At 39.2% G+C, this 16,957-nt stretch overlaps 1 protein-coding gene across 2 annotated transcripts in view; it reads left to right on the forward strand.

Annotated features, from left to right (window-relative positions):
- LOC138948922 (band 7 protein AGAP004871-like) overlaps positions 1-15,344 on the forward strand; it is a 54,591-nt gene extending 39,247 nt beyond the window's left edge. For both annotated transcript variants that reach the window (XM_070320574.1, XM_070320575.1), the window contains exons 5-8: positions 2,301-2,504; positions 5,108-5,163; positions 5,719-5,797; positions 9,652-15,344. In XM_070320574.1, the coding sequence (XP_070176675.1) occupies positions 2,301-2,504; positions 5,108-5,163; positions 5,719-5,797; positions 9,652-9,837 (525 nt within the window). In that variant the 3' untranslated portion in view covers positions 9,838-15,344. The remainder of the gene's footprint in view (positions 1-2,300; positions 2,505-5,107; positions 5,164-5,718; positions 5,798-9,651) is intronic.
- The last annotated feature ends 1,613 nt before the right edge of the window (positions 15,345-16,957 follow it).

Genomic DNA, 16,957 nt, shown 5'->3' on the forward strand with positions numbered 1-16,957 from the left:
TAACGGGAATATGGATTGACGCCACACGAAGGAAGGGAGATAAACGCTGAAAACACTGGAGAAGATAAAGAGAAAAACCCAAATCGGTTCAGCGCTGCGCGCTGAGAGCACGTGTTGAAATATCTCATGTCGAGTCCCATCGCTGTCGACGACGCCAAATGTAACCGAGTGCCGAAACACCACAATCATATGTGAAGCCGAAGTCCACTCAAACGGGATTGAGAATAACTGTTATGGCTTCTGGAAGGAAGGCCTGAACATATATAGACACACACCAATGCCGCCAGACCACATCACAAACAGAACTCTACAATCCACAGGTGTTGCCCACACACACACACAAACACACACACACACAGAGAAGCCGTATATATATATGTATATCTATATCTATAAATATATAGAGATAGGTGACAGTGTATTTTTCGCGTGGCTATAAATTGATTCGACCTTTTCACTTTGACAGTAAGAACAACTTACGGGTGCAAGGGAAGCGTTCTGGACAGCGCAGTGACATTCTAAAAATAGTAACGTAGTAACGGGAATATGGATTGAAGCCACACGAAGGAAGGGAGATAAACGCAAAACACTGGAGAAGATAAGGAAGAGTTACTGGGAATGGTGAAATGAACAGAAAAACCAAAATCGGTTCAGCGCTGCGCGCTGAGAGCACGTGTTGAAATATCTCAGTCGATGAGGTTGTGTCCGGGGTGTAGCTGAATACGGTGTCCAAATTTGAAAAAGATCCACCGAGAACTTTGGCGTTGTGATGTGGTCTAGCGGCTTTGGTGTGTCGGTATGGGGGCCCGGGTAGCTCAGGTGGAACCAAAATCGGTTCAGCGCTGCGCGCTGAGAGCACGTGTTGAAATATCTCATCGATGAGGTTGTGTCCGGGGTCTCTCTGAATAAGCCCACCAAATTTGAAGCAGATCCATCGAGAACTTTGGCCGTGCATCGCGCACAGACACACAGACAGACAGACACACAGACACAGACACTAGTCGTATATATATATAGAAGCTTCCTGCAAAGTTTTAGGTTTGAAGTCCTTACCAATTACGAGAAATAATTAATTCTTTATTGCATTGTTTAGCAACAGTTCTCCAGGACTTGGGCTATTTTTAGACCGTTGACATCACTTCGTGACGTTTCGTAAACCAAAGATGGCATTTGAGACTGTATACGTTCTGTTTACATTCGACACTATCAACACCACTTTGCAATACTGAAATAATTTTTTCTGTGTTCGAAAGCTACAGCCAATCGTTATTATATCCCCTTAGGTACAGTTTTATAACATTATTGGCACATGTAAACAATATGAATTAATTAATTAATGAACGCTACGAATATGGCAGCCTTTAAAAATCCACTTGTGCTAAAAACATGAGTGAACGTGGGAGTGTAAGCCCATGAACGAAGAAGAAGAGGTTAAAAAAAATATCCTCCAGATCCTTGATCCTCATCCCTATACCCCAAATGTCCATCTCACTTTCAGTTTGTTCACTCTTGAATTTGGAGTTGCTGTGAATACGGATTAGGCCAAAAAAAAAAATAGGTGTGGTTTAGGTAACATAGCCACAAAAAAATAGGGTAGGAAGGTAGGCAATCACTTTTTTTTTAATTTTTTACTTTTTTTTTCTAATGTGTACAAATTAAACCTACTTTACAGGGAAATAAGTGTGCGACTCGAGCGCTTTCGCTTTCATTGCGTTTTCTGCACTGTTTTTTTTTTGACAAATGTAAAAAAAAGTTATAGGGTCGGCCCCTAAAAATAGGGTAGGTCGGGTAACCACACCTATTTTTTTTTTAGGCCTTAGGAAGAATGAAATCTCGATCACAGTTTAGCAGATTTATTGAAAATTTGTTTTACTTAAAAAACATTGTCTACATTTCGAAATCTTAATTCCCATTTTGGACATCTTAATTTCCCTCACTTTGTAAATCACCAATTTGTTGATTATGCACACATGTACAGTAAAAATGTGTTCATTTTTGGTTTGATCGAGCAAACAAGGACGCTTAAGTTTCATTGAAAATGATACATTGATTAAGTTTTGTTTTAAACTTAACACTCGCTTGTGTCTAATTCCCTGCAAGCTGCTGAACATTTTGTCAGATAAATGTTGTCTAGTGTTTGTCTGTGCGCGTAAAAGACCGCTGGGTTGATATATCTGTGAACGTAACGTTTTGTTTTGTCAATAATTAAACGTTCCAACAACATGCACACCTTTCTTTTTTTGTTTTTTTAAATGTTAAACTTAACACATTCTTTCACTGCACGCTTTCTTTGCACACAGGTGTTGACACGGGACAGTGTGACAGTGTCGGTGGATGCCGTAGTCTACTATCGCATCTACAACCCCACGGTGTCCGTGGCCAACGTAGCTAATGCTGCCCACTCCACACAACTGCTGGCTCAAACTACGCTGCGCAATGTCCTGGGCACCAAAAACCTGGGAGAGATTCTCTCCGACCGTGACCAGATCAGCGAGTCCATGCAGGTAATTTTCTTTTCATTTTCATTTTTATTTTCATTACTCTATTGTCCCATTCCTCCCAGTGGAAAGCTAGCAGCAACGGAGTTGCGCCACCCAGGTGTCTGCGTGTTGAGGTGTATTCGGCCACCTGCACTTATGGCAGAATGACCGAGGTCTTTTACGTGCCATTGTGGTGACACGGGGGTGGGACATGGCTTCCGTCTCTGGGTCTGCACATAAAGTTGACCCGTGTCCGTCCCGGCCCGAATTCGAACCTGCGACCTTCTGATCACGAGTCCAGTGCTCTACCAACTGAGCTACCAGGCCCCGTTAATGTTTGGACTGCTCATCGGAATGTTTTTTGTGTCAAAGAGATGACGGATCGATGCACACACAAAAAAGTCCTTTTAAACACTAACTAGCCATCTTTTCTCTCATCACTCATTATTTTGAGGTAATCCGGTAGCTTCTTTCTTTATTTGGTGTTTAACGTCGTTTTCAACCACGAAGGTTGTATCGCGACGGGGAAAGGGGGGAGATGGGATAGAGCCACTTGTCAATTGTTTCTTGTTCACAAAAGCACTAATCAAAAATTTGCTCCAGGGGCTTGCAACGCAGTACAATGTATTACCTTACTGGGAGAATGCGAGTTTCCAGTACAAAGGACTATCCGGTAGCTCAACTGGTAAAGCTCTGGACTTAATTATGATCCTCGGGTATCGGGTTTAAATCCTGACCAAACGATCACTAGCTGGACGACTTTATGTGATATATCATATGGTATCTATGTCCTACCCCCGAGTCGCCTCTAAGTGCTGGTAGCTGAGTACACCTAAACACGCACATACCTGGGTAGAGGGAAAGTATGAAATTAAATGAATGAACAGAAAGTTAATGAATTCTCAAATCACAGGGATCAACTTTCTATGCATCTGAAACTATTTTCTATGACTTTTCTTTGTCCCAAATCTTCAAAGTATGTTTGGCACAAGTCTTGTGACCCCTTGTCTATGCATATAGTGGTGCATGCATTTCAAGGGAAATTAACCTGCCTTTTCCATGCCGATCGAAGCGAGGGTCCAGTTTTGTTTGCTAAAACGCATATTAATTTTATGCTGACTTCCAGTGCGGTGATTGAGGTGCAGCATACACTGAAACGCCAAATAAGCAAAGTATTCTCAAATGGTTCCTATAAAAATTAATGATTTCCCTTGCCACGAATGACCACAGATTTAATTTTAAAATGCTGCCGTCAGACCTGTCTATAATTAACGACCACCCAAGGAACCGACCAAAAGTGGTCTTTGTAGACAAGTGGCTGCTATGGAAAGGTCAATTATTATATAGAAGAAAAACTCGTCTGTGATCCTTCATAGTGGTTGTTTCAGGATCAGGATCAGGATACGATACATTGCAGGAACCTTTTTAGGTTATCATCGCAATGTTTTCTGCAGCCGGTATAGTCGCAAAGGCAGATTAGACTGTAAAATGCACTATGCGTCCGCTGAACCCCGGCCTAGTAAGCCGAAAACATTTTTACCAATGCTAGGCCCTGCAAACCTACAGCATATCATTTCGCTCGAAGTATCTCGAGTATGTTGGTAAAATATTCTGAAAGTTTCAAAGCAATCCACCAAGTCATTGCTAAAGTGCAGACTTTTTTTGTCATGATACCCCTAAAAAAATGATGCAAAAAGTCCCGTTTTTGACCGCTCTTGCGATCGACACCTGCATCAGCAGGAATAGCATAGCACGCGAAATACGCAAGGTAGCAAAACAAAACAATCTGTCCAGGGTAGATAATTGGTTTGACATATATATATACCTTTGAGCGTGTGTGTGAATGAGGAGATGATGCTTTGACGCCATCCTCTCTGCTTCCTAGTTTATGAGTTCTGTGCTGACAGAATGGAAGCAATTTAATGCATTAATTAATCACACACCGAAGATAACTAAACATGAACATCAAATACAGTGGAACCTCCCCTTTTAGACCTAAAAAAAAAATCTGAGAAATTCAGGTCTTAGAAAGGAGGGAGTCTTAAATTGGGGTAAATTTACATAGGTTATGAACAAAAAGTCTAAGGAAACACTCAGGGTCTTTAAATGGAAGAAGTCTAAAATTGGGGGGGGGGGGGGGTGTCTTTAAAGGGGGGTTCCACTGTATATCTGGGGAAATGTCATGCAAACATTTCAGATCAATGGCCGGGACAGTGTTGTGAATATGGGATTCCTCCCTTGCGTTGAAATTGGATGATTTACTTTGACAGTGTAATATTCTGTTCAAATATTGTTTCAGTGGGGCCTTTAGCATAAAGTAGTGTATGCATGGTGATCGGATATTTTGTTTTGTTTGCTTTCTTTGATTGGGAGATTTTGCTGCTGTACCAGCGTGTGTTTTGTCTTGGAAGAAGGAAGAAGGGAGAGAAAGAATGTGTGTGTGTGTGTGTGTGTGCACATGTGTGTGTGTGTGTGTGTGTGTGTGCACATGTGTGTGTTTGAAGAAATTTTTCCAGTTTTGCGAATTTGATTTGCTATCAGGTTCAGATATGACTGGATGAGAGCAGTTGTCGATGGATGAGAACTGTTGTCGATGGTTGCTCATCTGTGATGGCTTTGTTTTTCAGACTGCACTTGATGATGCCACAGATAGGTGGGGAATCAAAGTGGAACGAGTTGAAATGTGAGTGGAACCTGTGTAGAATTTTGATAATTGTTTTGAATGGGACTGGCATAATTGGTTAGACTGGGCAAGCGCTTTCAGATTTTGCAAAAAAAATCTTTATTGGACAGGTATATATACAAGACTTTAATTGTTGTTTCTCAAATGTTTTCTTGTTCCAAAATCAGAGTTCTCTTCTAATAGACCACAGAACGATGGAGTGTGAAAATAATGTAGAGCACAAATAACACACACACAAACACACACACACACACACACATACACACACACACACACACACACACACACATGCACACACATTTATGCATGCAAGAACACATGCAAAAGCATGCACATCATCGTCCATGCACACAAAAACACACTACACACACACTCTGCAAGCATAACACCTCAAATATAATGTAAATTACTAATATACGTATAATAAATAACCCACTCCTTGCACCAACCCAACCAAACTCAACCCCTGGCAAATATTACACCCTCCAAATAACTAGCTTGATGTATCCGTAATGAATGGCTGCTGATTACAAGTGTGATTGATTTTGCTTCTAGCAAGGACGTGAGACTGCCCATTCAACTACAGAGGGCTATGGCCGCAGAGGCCGAAGCTTCCAGAGAGGCCAGGGCAAAGGTCGGTGAAAGAGTTGTCTGTCCTTGCTCCTGTAATATTGTGCTGAGAGCGTGGTTGTTTCCCTTGAGTCGTGTGTGAGGTGTTAGGTTGTTGGAGACTGAGTGTTGAGATGGGGGGGGGGGGGGGGGGGGGTGTATGTGAGAGAATGTCTGTAAGTCAAAGAGACATTGTGTGTGTGAGAGAGAGGGGGAGAGAGAGGGTAGTTTGTGTGTGTGAGAGAGAGAGAGAGATTGTGTGTGTGTTTGAGGGGAGGGGAGATTGTATTTATGTGAGCTACTAGTGTCTGCCTTCTTTTCCTTCTGACCATGATATCTGTGAAATATCTGTTATTTTTAATTTGATATGTTTGTTTTGGTTTGTTGTTGTTGTTGACTGTTGGGTTTTTTGTTTTGTTTTGAGGGGGTGGCTAAAAGTGAAAAGAAGGTGAAAAACAAAAAGTACAGTAACAAATCAGAAAGCATTCATTATGCAGAAAAGTTCCAGCCCGCATGTGCCATATTTTGTCATGTTGGCCGTGTTGTATTTGTATGTTGACACATTTGATGTACGAGAAACCTGTCGCATAAAAGAACACACACAAATTATGTGTAATCACATTGGCTATTGGTTTTCCTGTGTTAGTTTTCACATGGGAATCGTTTCTTTCACAGTGGCTTGATAATATTTTCCATTGAAAGGTGCATTAGCAGTGTAAATACCATCCAAGTTTCACATTTGTGCTGCCGTAACTGCATATTAATATTGCTCTTTATGGGAGCGGCAGAGCTTTTCATCAGCCAGAGTTGTGTGTTCCAGTTCAATAACTGTTTGCACTTCTTTAATGCCCGTTGATTGCATCACAAAATTCCGCAGCTGAAACTTTTCAAGTATAAGTCAAATATTTGACCATGAACTTATTCATTTAATGTGTTATTCTGTTATGCATTAAATGTGTAATATTCTGTTAAAGGTCAAACTTTGACCATGAAATTTGTAATCTTGTGGGTGACTCAGTTTAGTTTTGTATCGCTGACGCAAACAAGCAAAATGCCACTTTTCTTTTTCTATAAAATTTGTGTCAAGAATGAAGTGGTTGTTAGCTGTTGACTATACAATGGAACTCCTCTTTTAAGACCTCGAAAAGTCTGAGAAAAGTGAGGTCTCAAAAAGTCTGAGAAAAGTGAGGTCTCAATAAGTCTGAGAAAAGTGAGGTCTCAATAAGTCTGAGAAAAGTGAGGTCTCAATAAGTCTGAGAAAAGTGAGGTCTCAATAAGTCTGAGAAAAGTGAGGTCTCAAAAAGTCTGAGAAAAGTGAGGTCTCAATAAGTCTGAGAAAAGTGAGGTCTCAAAAAGTCTGAGAAAAGTGAGGTCTCAAAAAGTCTGAGAAAAGTGAGGTCTCAATAAGTCTGAGAAAAGTGAGGTCTCAATAAGTCTGAGAAAAGTGAGGTCTCAATAAGTCTGAGAAAAGTGAGGTCTCAATAAGTCTGAGAAAAGTGAGGTCTCAAAAAGTCTGAGAAAAGTGAGGTCTCAAAAAGTCTGAGAAAAGTGAGGTCTCAAAAAGTCTGAGAAAAGTGAGGTCTCAAAAAGAAGGAAGAAATGAAATTTCAAGGGGTTTCACTGTAATTAAGCTTCTTCTTCTTCTTCTTCTGCGTTCGTGGGCTGAAACTCCCACGTACACTCGTGTTTTTTGCACGAGTGGAATTTTACGTGTATGACCGTTTTTTACCCCGCCATTTAGGCAGCCATACGCCGTTTTCGGAGGAAGCATGCTGGGTATTTTCGTGTTTCTATAACCCACCGAACTCTGACATGGATTACAGGATCTTTTTCGTGCGCACTTGGTCTTGTGCTTGCGTGTACACACGGGGGGTGTTCGGACACCGAGGAGAGTCTGCACACAAAGTTGACTCTGAGAAATAAATCTCTCGCCGAACGTGGGGACGAACTCACGCTGACAGCGGCCAACTGGATACAAATCCAGCACGCTACCGACTGAGCTACATCCCCGCCCGTAATTAAGCTATATGTGACCCTCCACCATGAAATGAGTCGCATGTCACCTCGCGCGGTTCTGCGCTTAGGCTTAATATAAGTTCGGGGAGTGTCTTGTAACAGTGTGGGGGTCACCTTAGTCACAGGCTTATAACTCAAACAGTTTTTGCTCGTTTCTAAAACGGTTTTCACCACTGGATAGAGCATAAAAAACTCTTTAGGAAAATGTAAAAAATATGAAAATCATGCAAAGGTGACATGCGACTCATTCCGTGGTGGAGGGTCACATATTAAGCTTAAAAAAAAAATTTAAAGATAAAAATGAAGCTGTACAGTTTGAGGTATTCAGTACAACAAAAGTAAGGGGGTGGGGGACACTTGCTTTTAATGCATAGTTGCAGTCATCTTATTTTGTTGCTTGAATTTATTGCTGCCAATTAAGCAGAGTTTTTTCAATTTATCAGTAACGACTTTTTCAAATAAACAAAAATTGTCTCCTGAAGGTTATTCAAATTTCAAGCACATGATGGAAGAACAAAATAAAAGAAAACAAAGGAAACAGGGAAACAAAAAGAAAGACAGATCGACAAGAAGAAAAAGGCATACGTCACACTTCTTGCTTTTCCAATTAGGAAAAGAATTCTCATAGCCTAGGAAGCTAGCCGGGTACGTCAGGTGTTCATTATACAAAGTTCTTTCTCATTGGTTAGTCCGATGGAATGGGGTGATTTTTTGTATTGATTACCTATTCTGGCAACTATTCAACTGTTCCTGAAATGGTCACTTCACTGCAGTGCTGGCATTTGGAGATTGGTTTGCTTGCATTAGTTCGCTGTGACCATGGTTACTGTTTGTATTTGAGTAGGGGGGCTATATAACGAGAAGACTAATGTATTTGTAGAGTGAACGATTTGTCATGTTCTGTATTGATTTTGTAGAATAGTGAGAGTAGCCTGCAACTGTGCCGGTTTTTTGCTGCATTATTTTTCACTTGCAAACAAATTTTATGCAATTTGAGAAAATCCTCCCCCCTGAAAAGTCTTGAAAATGAGGTCGTTTTATTTATACTGTAACACGGACGTAAATTTACAGACATCTAATGAACCAAAAATCTATACTTGGGGGGAAAAAAAAAAGGACCTTTAAAGTTGCTGGGGGGGGAGGGGGGGGGTGTATGTCTTTAAACAGGGGCCCTAAAAGGGAAGTTGGTTCCACTGCAACCAAAAAATATTGCTCTCATCAAACATTATTATCCTTGTTCAAACCAGTACACAAGCTCTTCATTCCGTGTGTTCTGAGAATAGATACCCCAAGTCTTAGGCCTAAAAAAAAAATAGGTGTGGTTACGGTAACCCGACCTACCCTATTTTTAGGGGCCGATCCTATAACTTTTTATTACATTTGTCAAAACAAAAAAAACAACAAAAAAAAACGAGTGCAAAAAACGCAATGAAAGCGAAAGCGCCCGAGTCGCACACTTATTTCCCTGTCAAGTAGGTTTCATTTGTACACATTAGAAAAAAAAAGTTAAAAAAAAAAAAGTGATTGCCTACCTACCTACCCTATTTTTTTTGGCTATGTTACCGTAACCACACCTATTTTTTTTTTTGGCCTTAGTCAAATCTGGTTGCTTTGGAAAATTAAATTCAGAACAGCTTCTAACTGAAACTTTACTCAAGGCAATTTCTTGTGGGACTACATCTGCTACATGTTAAGATTAAATTTGACCTTCCCCTAGACGAATTTGAAATTTGATGAAACCAAGTTTGGGATTCTTGCATCCAAGCCAGGTTTCTCTTTATGGTTAAGTTGTGTGCAGGTGGTCAGGCTTTTTCTCTGTGGTTTCTGATCCTCACAACACCTGATTTCTCTCGGTTTTTCTAGGTGATTGCAGCCGAGGGAGAACAGAAGGCATCACGCGCCCTGAAGGAGGCTGCTGACATTATGGTGGAGTCGCCCGCTGCTCTTCAGCTGCGTTACCTGCAGACCCTCAACTCCATCTCTGCCGAGAAGAACTCCACCATCATCTTCCCTCTGCCCATGGAACTGATGAAGAGCTTCATGAAGTAGATGAAGGATTCATTGTTGTAGTGTTAAACTGTTTTGTTAATTTATCAGTTTTTATGTTAAATTTTGTTTGGGTCAAGCTGACTCTCAACACAAAACAAGACCTATTTTGCGAAATGTGTATGGCACCTAAAAATGCAATATATACGCAACATTTTTCTGACTTTGTTATCTGTGTAGACTAGTTGACTCAAAACAAAACTTATTTTGCGCAATGATTTGACTAAATGTGTGTGGCACCTGAAAAAATGCAATATTTGCAAAATATTTTGAGATGAGCTTGACCCCGGACACCAAAAAAGATTGTCAACTGGTCAGTTCTAAAGGTTCAGATTACATTTGACAGTTATTCATGATCAAATTAAAGTGACTAGTATGTTAATTGTTGCACTTTATTTTGGGACTGCAAGTGACGGGTTTTAATGTTTACTGAATTTTTCCCTCCTTTCAGGTAGAATCTGTAGCAGTTTACAAAACGGCTGGTTTACAATATACACTGAGTATTTTTACATTTAGTCAAGTTTTGACTAAATGTTTTAACGTAGAGGGGGGAATCGAGACGAGGGTCGTGGTGTATGTGTGTGTGTGTGTGTAGAGCGATTCAGAGTAAACTACTGGACCGATCTTTATGACATTTTTCATGAGAGTTCCTGGGTATGATATCCCCAGACGTTTTTTTCATTTTTTTTATACATGTCTTCGATAACGTCATATCCGGCATTTTGTAAAAGTCACACCCTCACTTTTCAATAAAATTGATTGAAAATTTGGCCAAGCAATCTTCGACGAAGGCAGGACTTTGGTATTGCATTTGAGCTTGGAGGCTTAAAAATTAATTGATGACTTTGGTCATTAAAAATCTGAAAATTGCAAATAAAATTATTTTTTTTATAAAACGATTCAAAATTACGTTTATCGTATTCTTCATCATTTTCTGATTCCAAAAACATATAAATATGTTATATTCGGATTAAAAACAAGCTCTGAAAATTAAAAATATAAAAATTATGATTAAAATTAAATTTCCGAAATCGATTTAAAAACAATTTCATCTTATTCCTTGTCGGTTCCTGATTCCAAAAACATATAGATATGATATTTTTGGATTAAAAACACGTTCAGAGAGTTAAAAAGAATAGAGATATAGAAAAGCCTGCTATCCTCCTCAGCGCAACCGCTACCGCGCTTTTCTGGATTGTTAATTTCACTGCCTTTGCCATGAGCGGTGGACAGACGATGCTACGAGTGTACGGTCTTGCGGAAAAAATGCAATGCGTTCAGTTTCATTCTGTGAGTTCGACTGAGCTTGACTAAATGTTGTATTTTCGCCTTACGCGACTTGTTTTTCTTTTCTTGTTGATTCTAGTTGTTGTTTTTTTTAACTTATTTATTGATTGTTTCCCAGTTTTGTTTGCCTTTGTCTTTCTTTCTTTTTTTCTTGCTTTCTTTCTTTCTTTCTTTTTTTTTCTCTCTATAATTTTGCATTTATAAGTTTGGTTGTTCTGTTGATTCTGAAGAAGTTTTTATACATAGCCAAGTTTGGGTACTTTTGGTGGAACTAGGGTACTTCAGATGTATATTGAGTTCTTTTTGACACTTTGAAGTGAATATACTGTATCAATAAAATGCATCTCAAATGCACATGTATTCTTCAGTCCAACAAATACAACCATCAGGAATGAATGCAAATCCTATGGTATGAAAAAGAAAAAGTAAAGTGACTCAATTTCTGGCTTTTGTTCCTCAGTTTGCTCACTGGGTTTTTTGGGCTTTTTTTCAGTTTGACATTTTTCATGTAGAACGAATTAAGTTCAGAAACATTTGGAGTGACCATGGGGCTCAAAGAAAAATGGCAGATTGTGAGCCTCATTGAACAAAATACTGTATTGTTTACAGAAAACATGTTTGTTTTGTTGCATTTTGTCTCAGAAGTTCACAAATATCTCTCAAACATCTGCTTTTTCATAGCGTTTTAAGTTTTATTTAAAGTGCTTTATATATGTTGACTGAATATTTGAATTTTATTATCAAATCTTGCAGCCTTCTTTGTGTACCTCATGAGCGGTGTTTATGTAGTTTATCATGATATTTTTTTTATTATTTGATACGATATGTGCTCAAAGCAGCCAAGATTAAATCTGGAAGGGAAGAGAAACATTTTTATTCTATCGATCAGTATCAAAGATTTGTAACAAAGAACTTACCGTTTATTGTTGAATAGCTGCATGCACTTTTGGAGTCGTCATCTTTTCTCCTTTTACCTGGTAAGGTACTATTCAAGACAAGAAGAATTTAATGACATTGCAAAATTCTGAAAACCTCAAACTTGAAAACACACAAATAACTCACAAGCAACAAATATGAATCACACATTCCTGGATCTGAGTGATGCACATTAAATTATATTGAAAAGAAACTTGTCACCCCAGTTACTTCATATCAGAAAACAATTCTGAATTTGAGAATGAAGAGTTGAGAAACAGGTGTGGAGGGGGGCGGGTGGTTGTGAGTGTGTCCCAGAGGAGGGGGGGGGGGGGTTGCTGTGATATAAAAAAGGAAGAAACTATTATTTCTAGCACCAGATCAGTTCATGTGTTCGCTTTCTTAGGTTTGTACATGCGTTTTTATTCAAAAGGAGATATTCAATGTAGAGGATTAATTTATTGTTTTTTAAGAGAGAAAAAACTCCTTTTGTACATTTCTGTGTATACAATCCTTGATCCCTCTCTCTCTCTCTTTCTCTCTCTCTTTCTCTTTCTCTCTTTCTCTCTCTCTCTCTCTTTCTCTCTCTCTCTCTCTTTCTCTTTCTCTCTCTCTCATTCTCTCTCTCTCTTTCTCTCTCTCTCTCTCTCTTTCTCTCTCTCTCTCTCTCTCTCTCTCTCTCTCTCTCTCTCTCTCTCTCTCTCTCTCTCTCTCTCTCTATTCCTCTCTTTCTTTCCCTCTTCCAAAACAATAGTATTATGTTTGACTAAACCATTTGTGATCAATTCATGAATAACTACTCCAAACTTTGTTAATTTTGAGGACAATTACAGTCTGAGGCCAGTTGTTAAACTTGTTCTATTGTTATTTGAGTATTTATTTTATAACTCTATTCTTTTCCTCTTGAACCAAAGAATAATTAAATACCGTTTTTCTTGTACGTCCTTTAACAGCATGTGCACTAAGCTATTGCTTTCCATGCTTTCTCCATTGTCATCTCCTGTTTTGTGTGATAAACTTTCTGCAGCATTGATTGTGTCCCAAATTTAGAGTTGTAAATTTTGACGGAGTTTAAAGGCACACTCCTTCCCATGTAAAAGTTTGTCTGACCATCTCAGATCCGACCAGGCCTTTACATGGGAAGATCATCCCTCCACTTGGTCACATACCAAAAATGAACAGCCAGGGTGCTCCCTTAGTGCACAGTGGTCTTTTTTGACTCACATGCGAAGCAAAAGTGAGTCTATGTACTCACCCGAGTCGTCCGTCCGTCCGGCCGTCCGGAAAACTTTAACGTTGGATATTTCTTGGACACTATTCAGTCTATCAGTACCAAATTTGGCAAGATGGTGTATGATGACAAGGCCCCCAAAAACATACTTAGCATCTTGACCTTGCTTCAAGGTCAAGGTCGCAGGGGCCATAAATGTTGCCTAAAAAACAGCTATTTTTCACATTTTTCCCATTTTCTCTGAAGTTTTTGAGATTGAATACCTCACCTATATATGATATATAGGGCAAAGTAAGCCCCATCTTTTGATACCAGTTTGGTTTACCTTGCTTCAAGGTCAAGGTCACAGGAGCTCTTCAAAGTTGGATTGTATACATATTTTGAAGTGACCTTGACCCTGAACTATGGAAGATAACTGTTTCAAACTTAAAAATTATGTGGGGCACATGTTATGCTTTCATCATGAGACACATTTGGTCACATATGATCAAGGTCAAGGTCACTTTGACCCTAATGAAATGTGACCAAAATAAGGTAGTGAACCACTAAAAGTGACCATATCTCATGGTAGAAAGAGCCAATAAGCACCATTGTACTTCCTATGTCTTGAATTAACAGCTTTGTGTTGCATGACCTTGACCTTGGGTCAAGGTCACATGTATTTTGGTAGGAAAAATGTGTAAAGCATGTGAGTCGTATGGGCTTTGCCCTTCTTGTTTATGAATTATTTTTGCTAAAGCCATTAGTGGCTTTATAAGAAAATAATTCATAAAATTCCAACTCACCGCAGCAAGCTGTCGGGGTGTTGATGCTTGGCATGTGACCAAGTGGAGGGATCAGGTCTTATCCCATGGTCAGATCGGAGAATTTGGTGAGCCAAGATGTTTTCATGAGAAGGAAACGGCTGAAGTGATTGTAATTATTGTGTCTTTGTTAGTTGGTGTCCCTAGTTTTTGCTTTCTTTTATTGAACAGGCATTTTACTACAGTAATTGGTATGTTTTGTATGTGATTCAGGTAGCATCTAGTAAATTAGATGCTTGTATTAGTGCACACCATAGATGATTGTGCTTTGAAAGTTTACATGTTTTTACATAGTGGTGCACATTTTAGACTTGTGTGATTTGTTTGGTTTTGTCGGTTAATTGATCTGTTGCTTCGATGTTTTTGTATTCAGGTTACAATTCTGGTATCCTTTACACTCATGCATGTACGTATATCCAGCTTTTGATTTGTTGTATACTTTCTGTTTAGTTTATATTGTTTGAAACTGAGCATCTCAAACTAGACTATTTGCTAATATCACACGTTTTTATGCCTGCAAGTATTTTCATTGTGTCTGAGCCTCAAATGTGCACACAGAGTTGAAGATAAGAATTTACTAGTTGCCTTAATTCTGTTCAGTTTGTCTTTGGTTTCTTGCATGCTAAGTCATGATTTTGTTTGTTTGTTCTGGTTGTTTTTTGTTTGCTGAAGTATTTTACATGCACCTTATTTCAGGGTGTACATGAATATCTGTATTTTGCATGCCTACTCTTTTTGCTTTCATGATTGTTATGGTACACTTTTTACATTTCTACTTCTGCTGTAGATGTACTGTCAAACTGGTTTCTTTACATTGTGCTTTGTCTTTGTATGGTAAAATCATGAATTCCAGTATGTTTTTTAAGATCTTTGGCATTGTAGGGCGCAATCTTTTTATTAGGTCATACACCTGTGATCATAACGATTAGTTCTGTTTCATTCAATTGTCACTCTTTTTTTCTCTCCAAAAATGAGAGTGCGGTGGACTTAATTTTCTTCCTTTATTTTTAAATTCGATGATCACAAAGGATTTGAAGTTTTAATGGTTAGCAGAATATTTTTGTACTGCAAACACATAATCAATATCCTTAGTTGAACATTTGAGATTGCTGTGTATAAGACTAAGGATTTTGTATTTCTTCCTTTACTTCTCTGCTGACTGATAATGTTTTCATATTGCATTTTGATGCATATCTGTCTCTTCATGATCACGTGGTATGTGTACATGTATGTTTATCATTTACTTTGATTTAATAAAGTATTTGTAAACGTGATCATGTGTGCCTGTCTTTCTTTTCTCCTCTGTGTGTGTGTGTGTGTCTGTGTCTGTGTCTGTGTGTGTGTGTGTGTGTGTGTGTGTGTGTGTGAAAGAGAGAGAAGTGTCAGTATCTGATACATTAAATTAACTTATTTACCTTATCAGCCTTCATTTTCACACCCATGCTGACGTGTGTGTGTGTGTGTGTGTGTGTGTGATGGTGTGTGTGTGTGTGTGAAAGAGAGAGAAGTGTCAGTATCTGATACATTAAATTAACTTATTTACCTTATCAGCCTTTATTTTCACACCCATGCTGACAGACTAGTGTAAACACACGCAAACACACACACACAGCATATTTGCATGTTTCCATTGAAACATTGTCATCACTCGTCTCATCAGGCACATGCTCAATTGATACATCGTGTGACGCACAAAAAAAGTAACATGTTCATATATACTTATGATGTCACACATGTTAACCTGTATATCATGAACAAGCAGTACAAAAAGCCTTGTAACACATGCCTTGGTGTAAACAATGGTATTAATACATATGTATGTACTCTAATCCAAAAGATAGTAGGCTAACAATGCACTTGTCACTTGTGTGTCACAGGCCTAATATCAAACGCAATTGATTGCTTTGATTACAGTTCACGAAGGCCATCTTACTGTGGATTGCACGTGCATTTTATTAATCACGTCACGGTTTGCACGTGCGTTTTGCGTTTTTTCGGCGGATGAACATCGGTCGCCAAAGTAGAAGTGTCCAGATTTACTTGTGCGAATTTAACAACGATGGGGAAACTGAAAAAGAAAAAAGAAATTAATCCAATAAGTCTGATATGTTTATCGACACACACAATGTCTACTCATTAAAGCAATGTTGTCCAATGCTCAAAGAAAGTTTAAACAGCTAGGCAGCACCCTTGACTTATAAACGCTTAGGGGCCATGTGAAATTTTCCATTAACATTGCTTGAGGACAATTTTTATTGTACCCAACATTTCGTACACTTCCTATGGAATATACAAACCTGAGTTTCCGCAAAGTAAAAGTTGTGTCCCATGTTAGGATTAACAAAAAGGGTTAGGCCTAATAGGATTAGATCAGCGTACGATCATTCACGGTAGGGGATAAAGGGAGGAATGTGGTTGTGGAAGGTGTGATCGAAAGGTCGCTGCATGGTTCGAATCCGGGCCGGTGTAACACGAGAACATTACTCCCACGAGATTTTTACTCCGGAGTAAAAATGTCGTACGAAAATTGTACTCCCCTCACGAAAAACTTACTCCCCCATAACACGAGAAAATTACTCCCCACGACAGGTGTGTTCCGAGTCACATTTCGGTCGAAAATGTTACTCCCCTGACGAATAAATAACGAATAAATGATTCCACCCTAACACGAGCAATTTACTGCCCACGCCAGGTGTACGCAACTTTTACTCCACTGTCCCCTGTTAGTCTTGGTGGTGGAAGGGGTGGAGGGAGGGTAGCGCGACATTAATTTGTTTGCGCGAGATCACGTATATATTGGCATTATCCCTTCGCCCGCATCTCATTTTCGCGTACGAGATTTTTACTGGAAGTAAAAAAATTGGGGAGTTAAAATTTCGTGGAGGGA

This window comes from Littorina saxatilis, linkage group LG15 (assembly GCF_037325665.1).
Source record: "Littorina saxatilis isolate snail1 linkage group LG15, US_GU_Lsax_2.0, whole genome shotgun sequence".
NCBI classification, from domain to species: Eukaryota; Metazoa; Mollusca; class Gastropoda; order Littorinimorpha; family Littorinidae; genus Littorina; species Littorina saxatilis.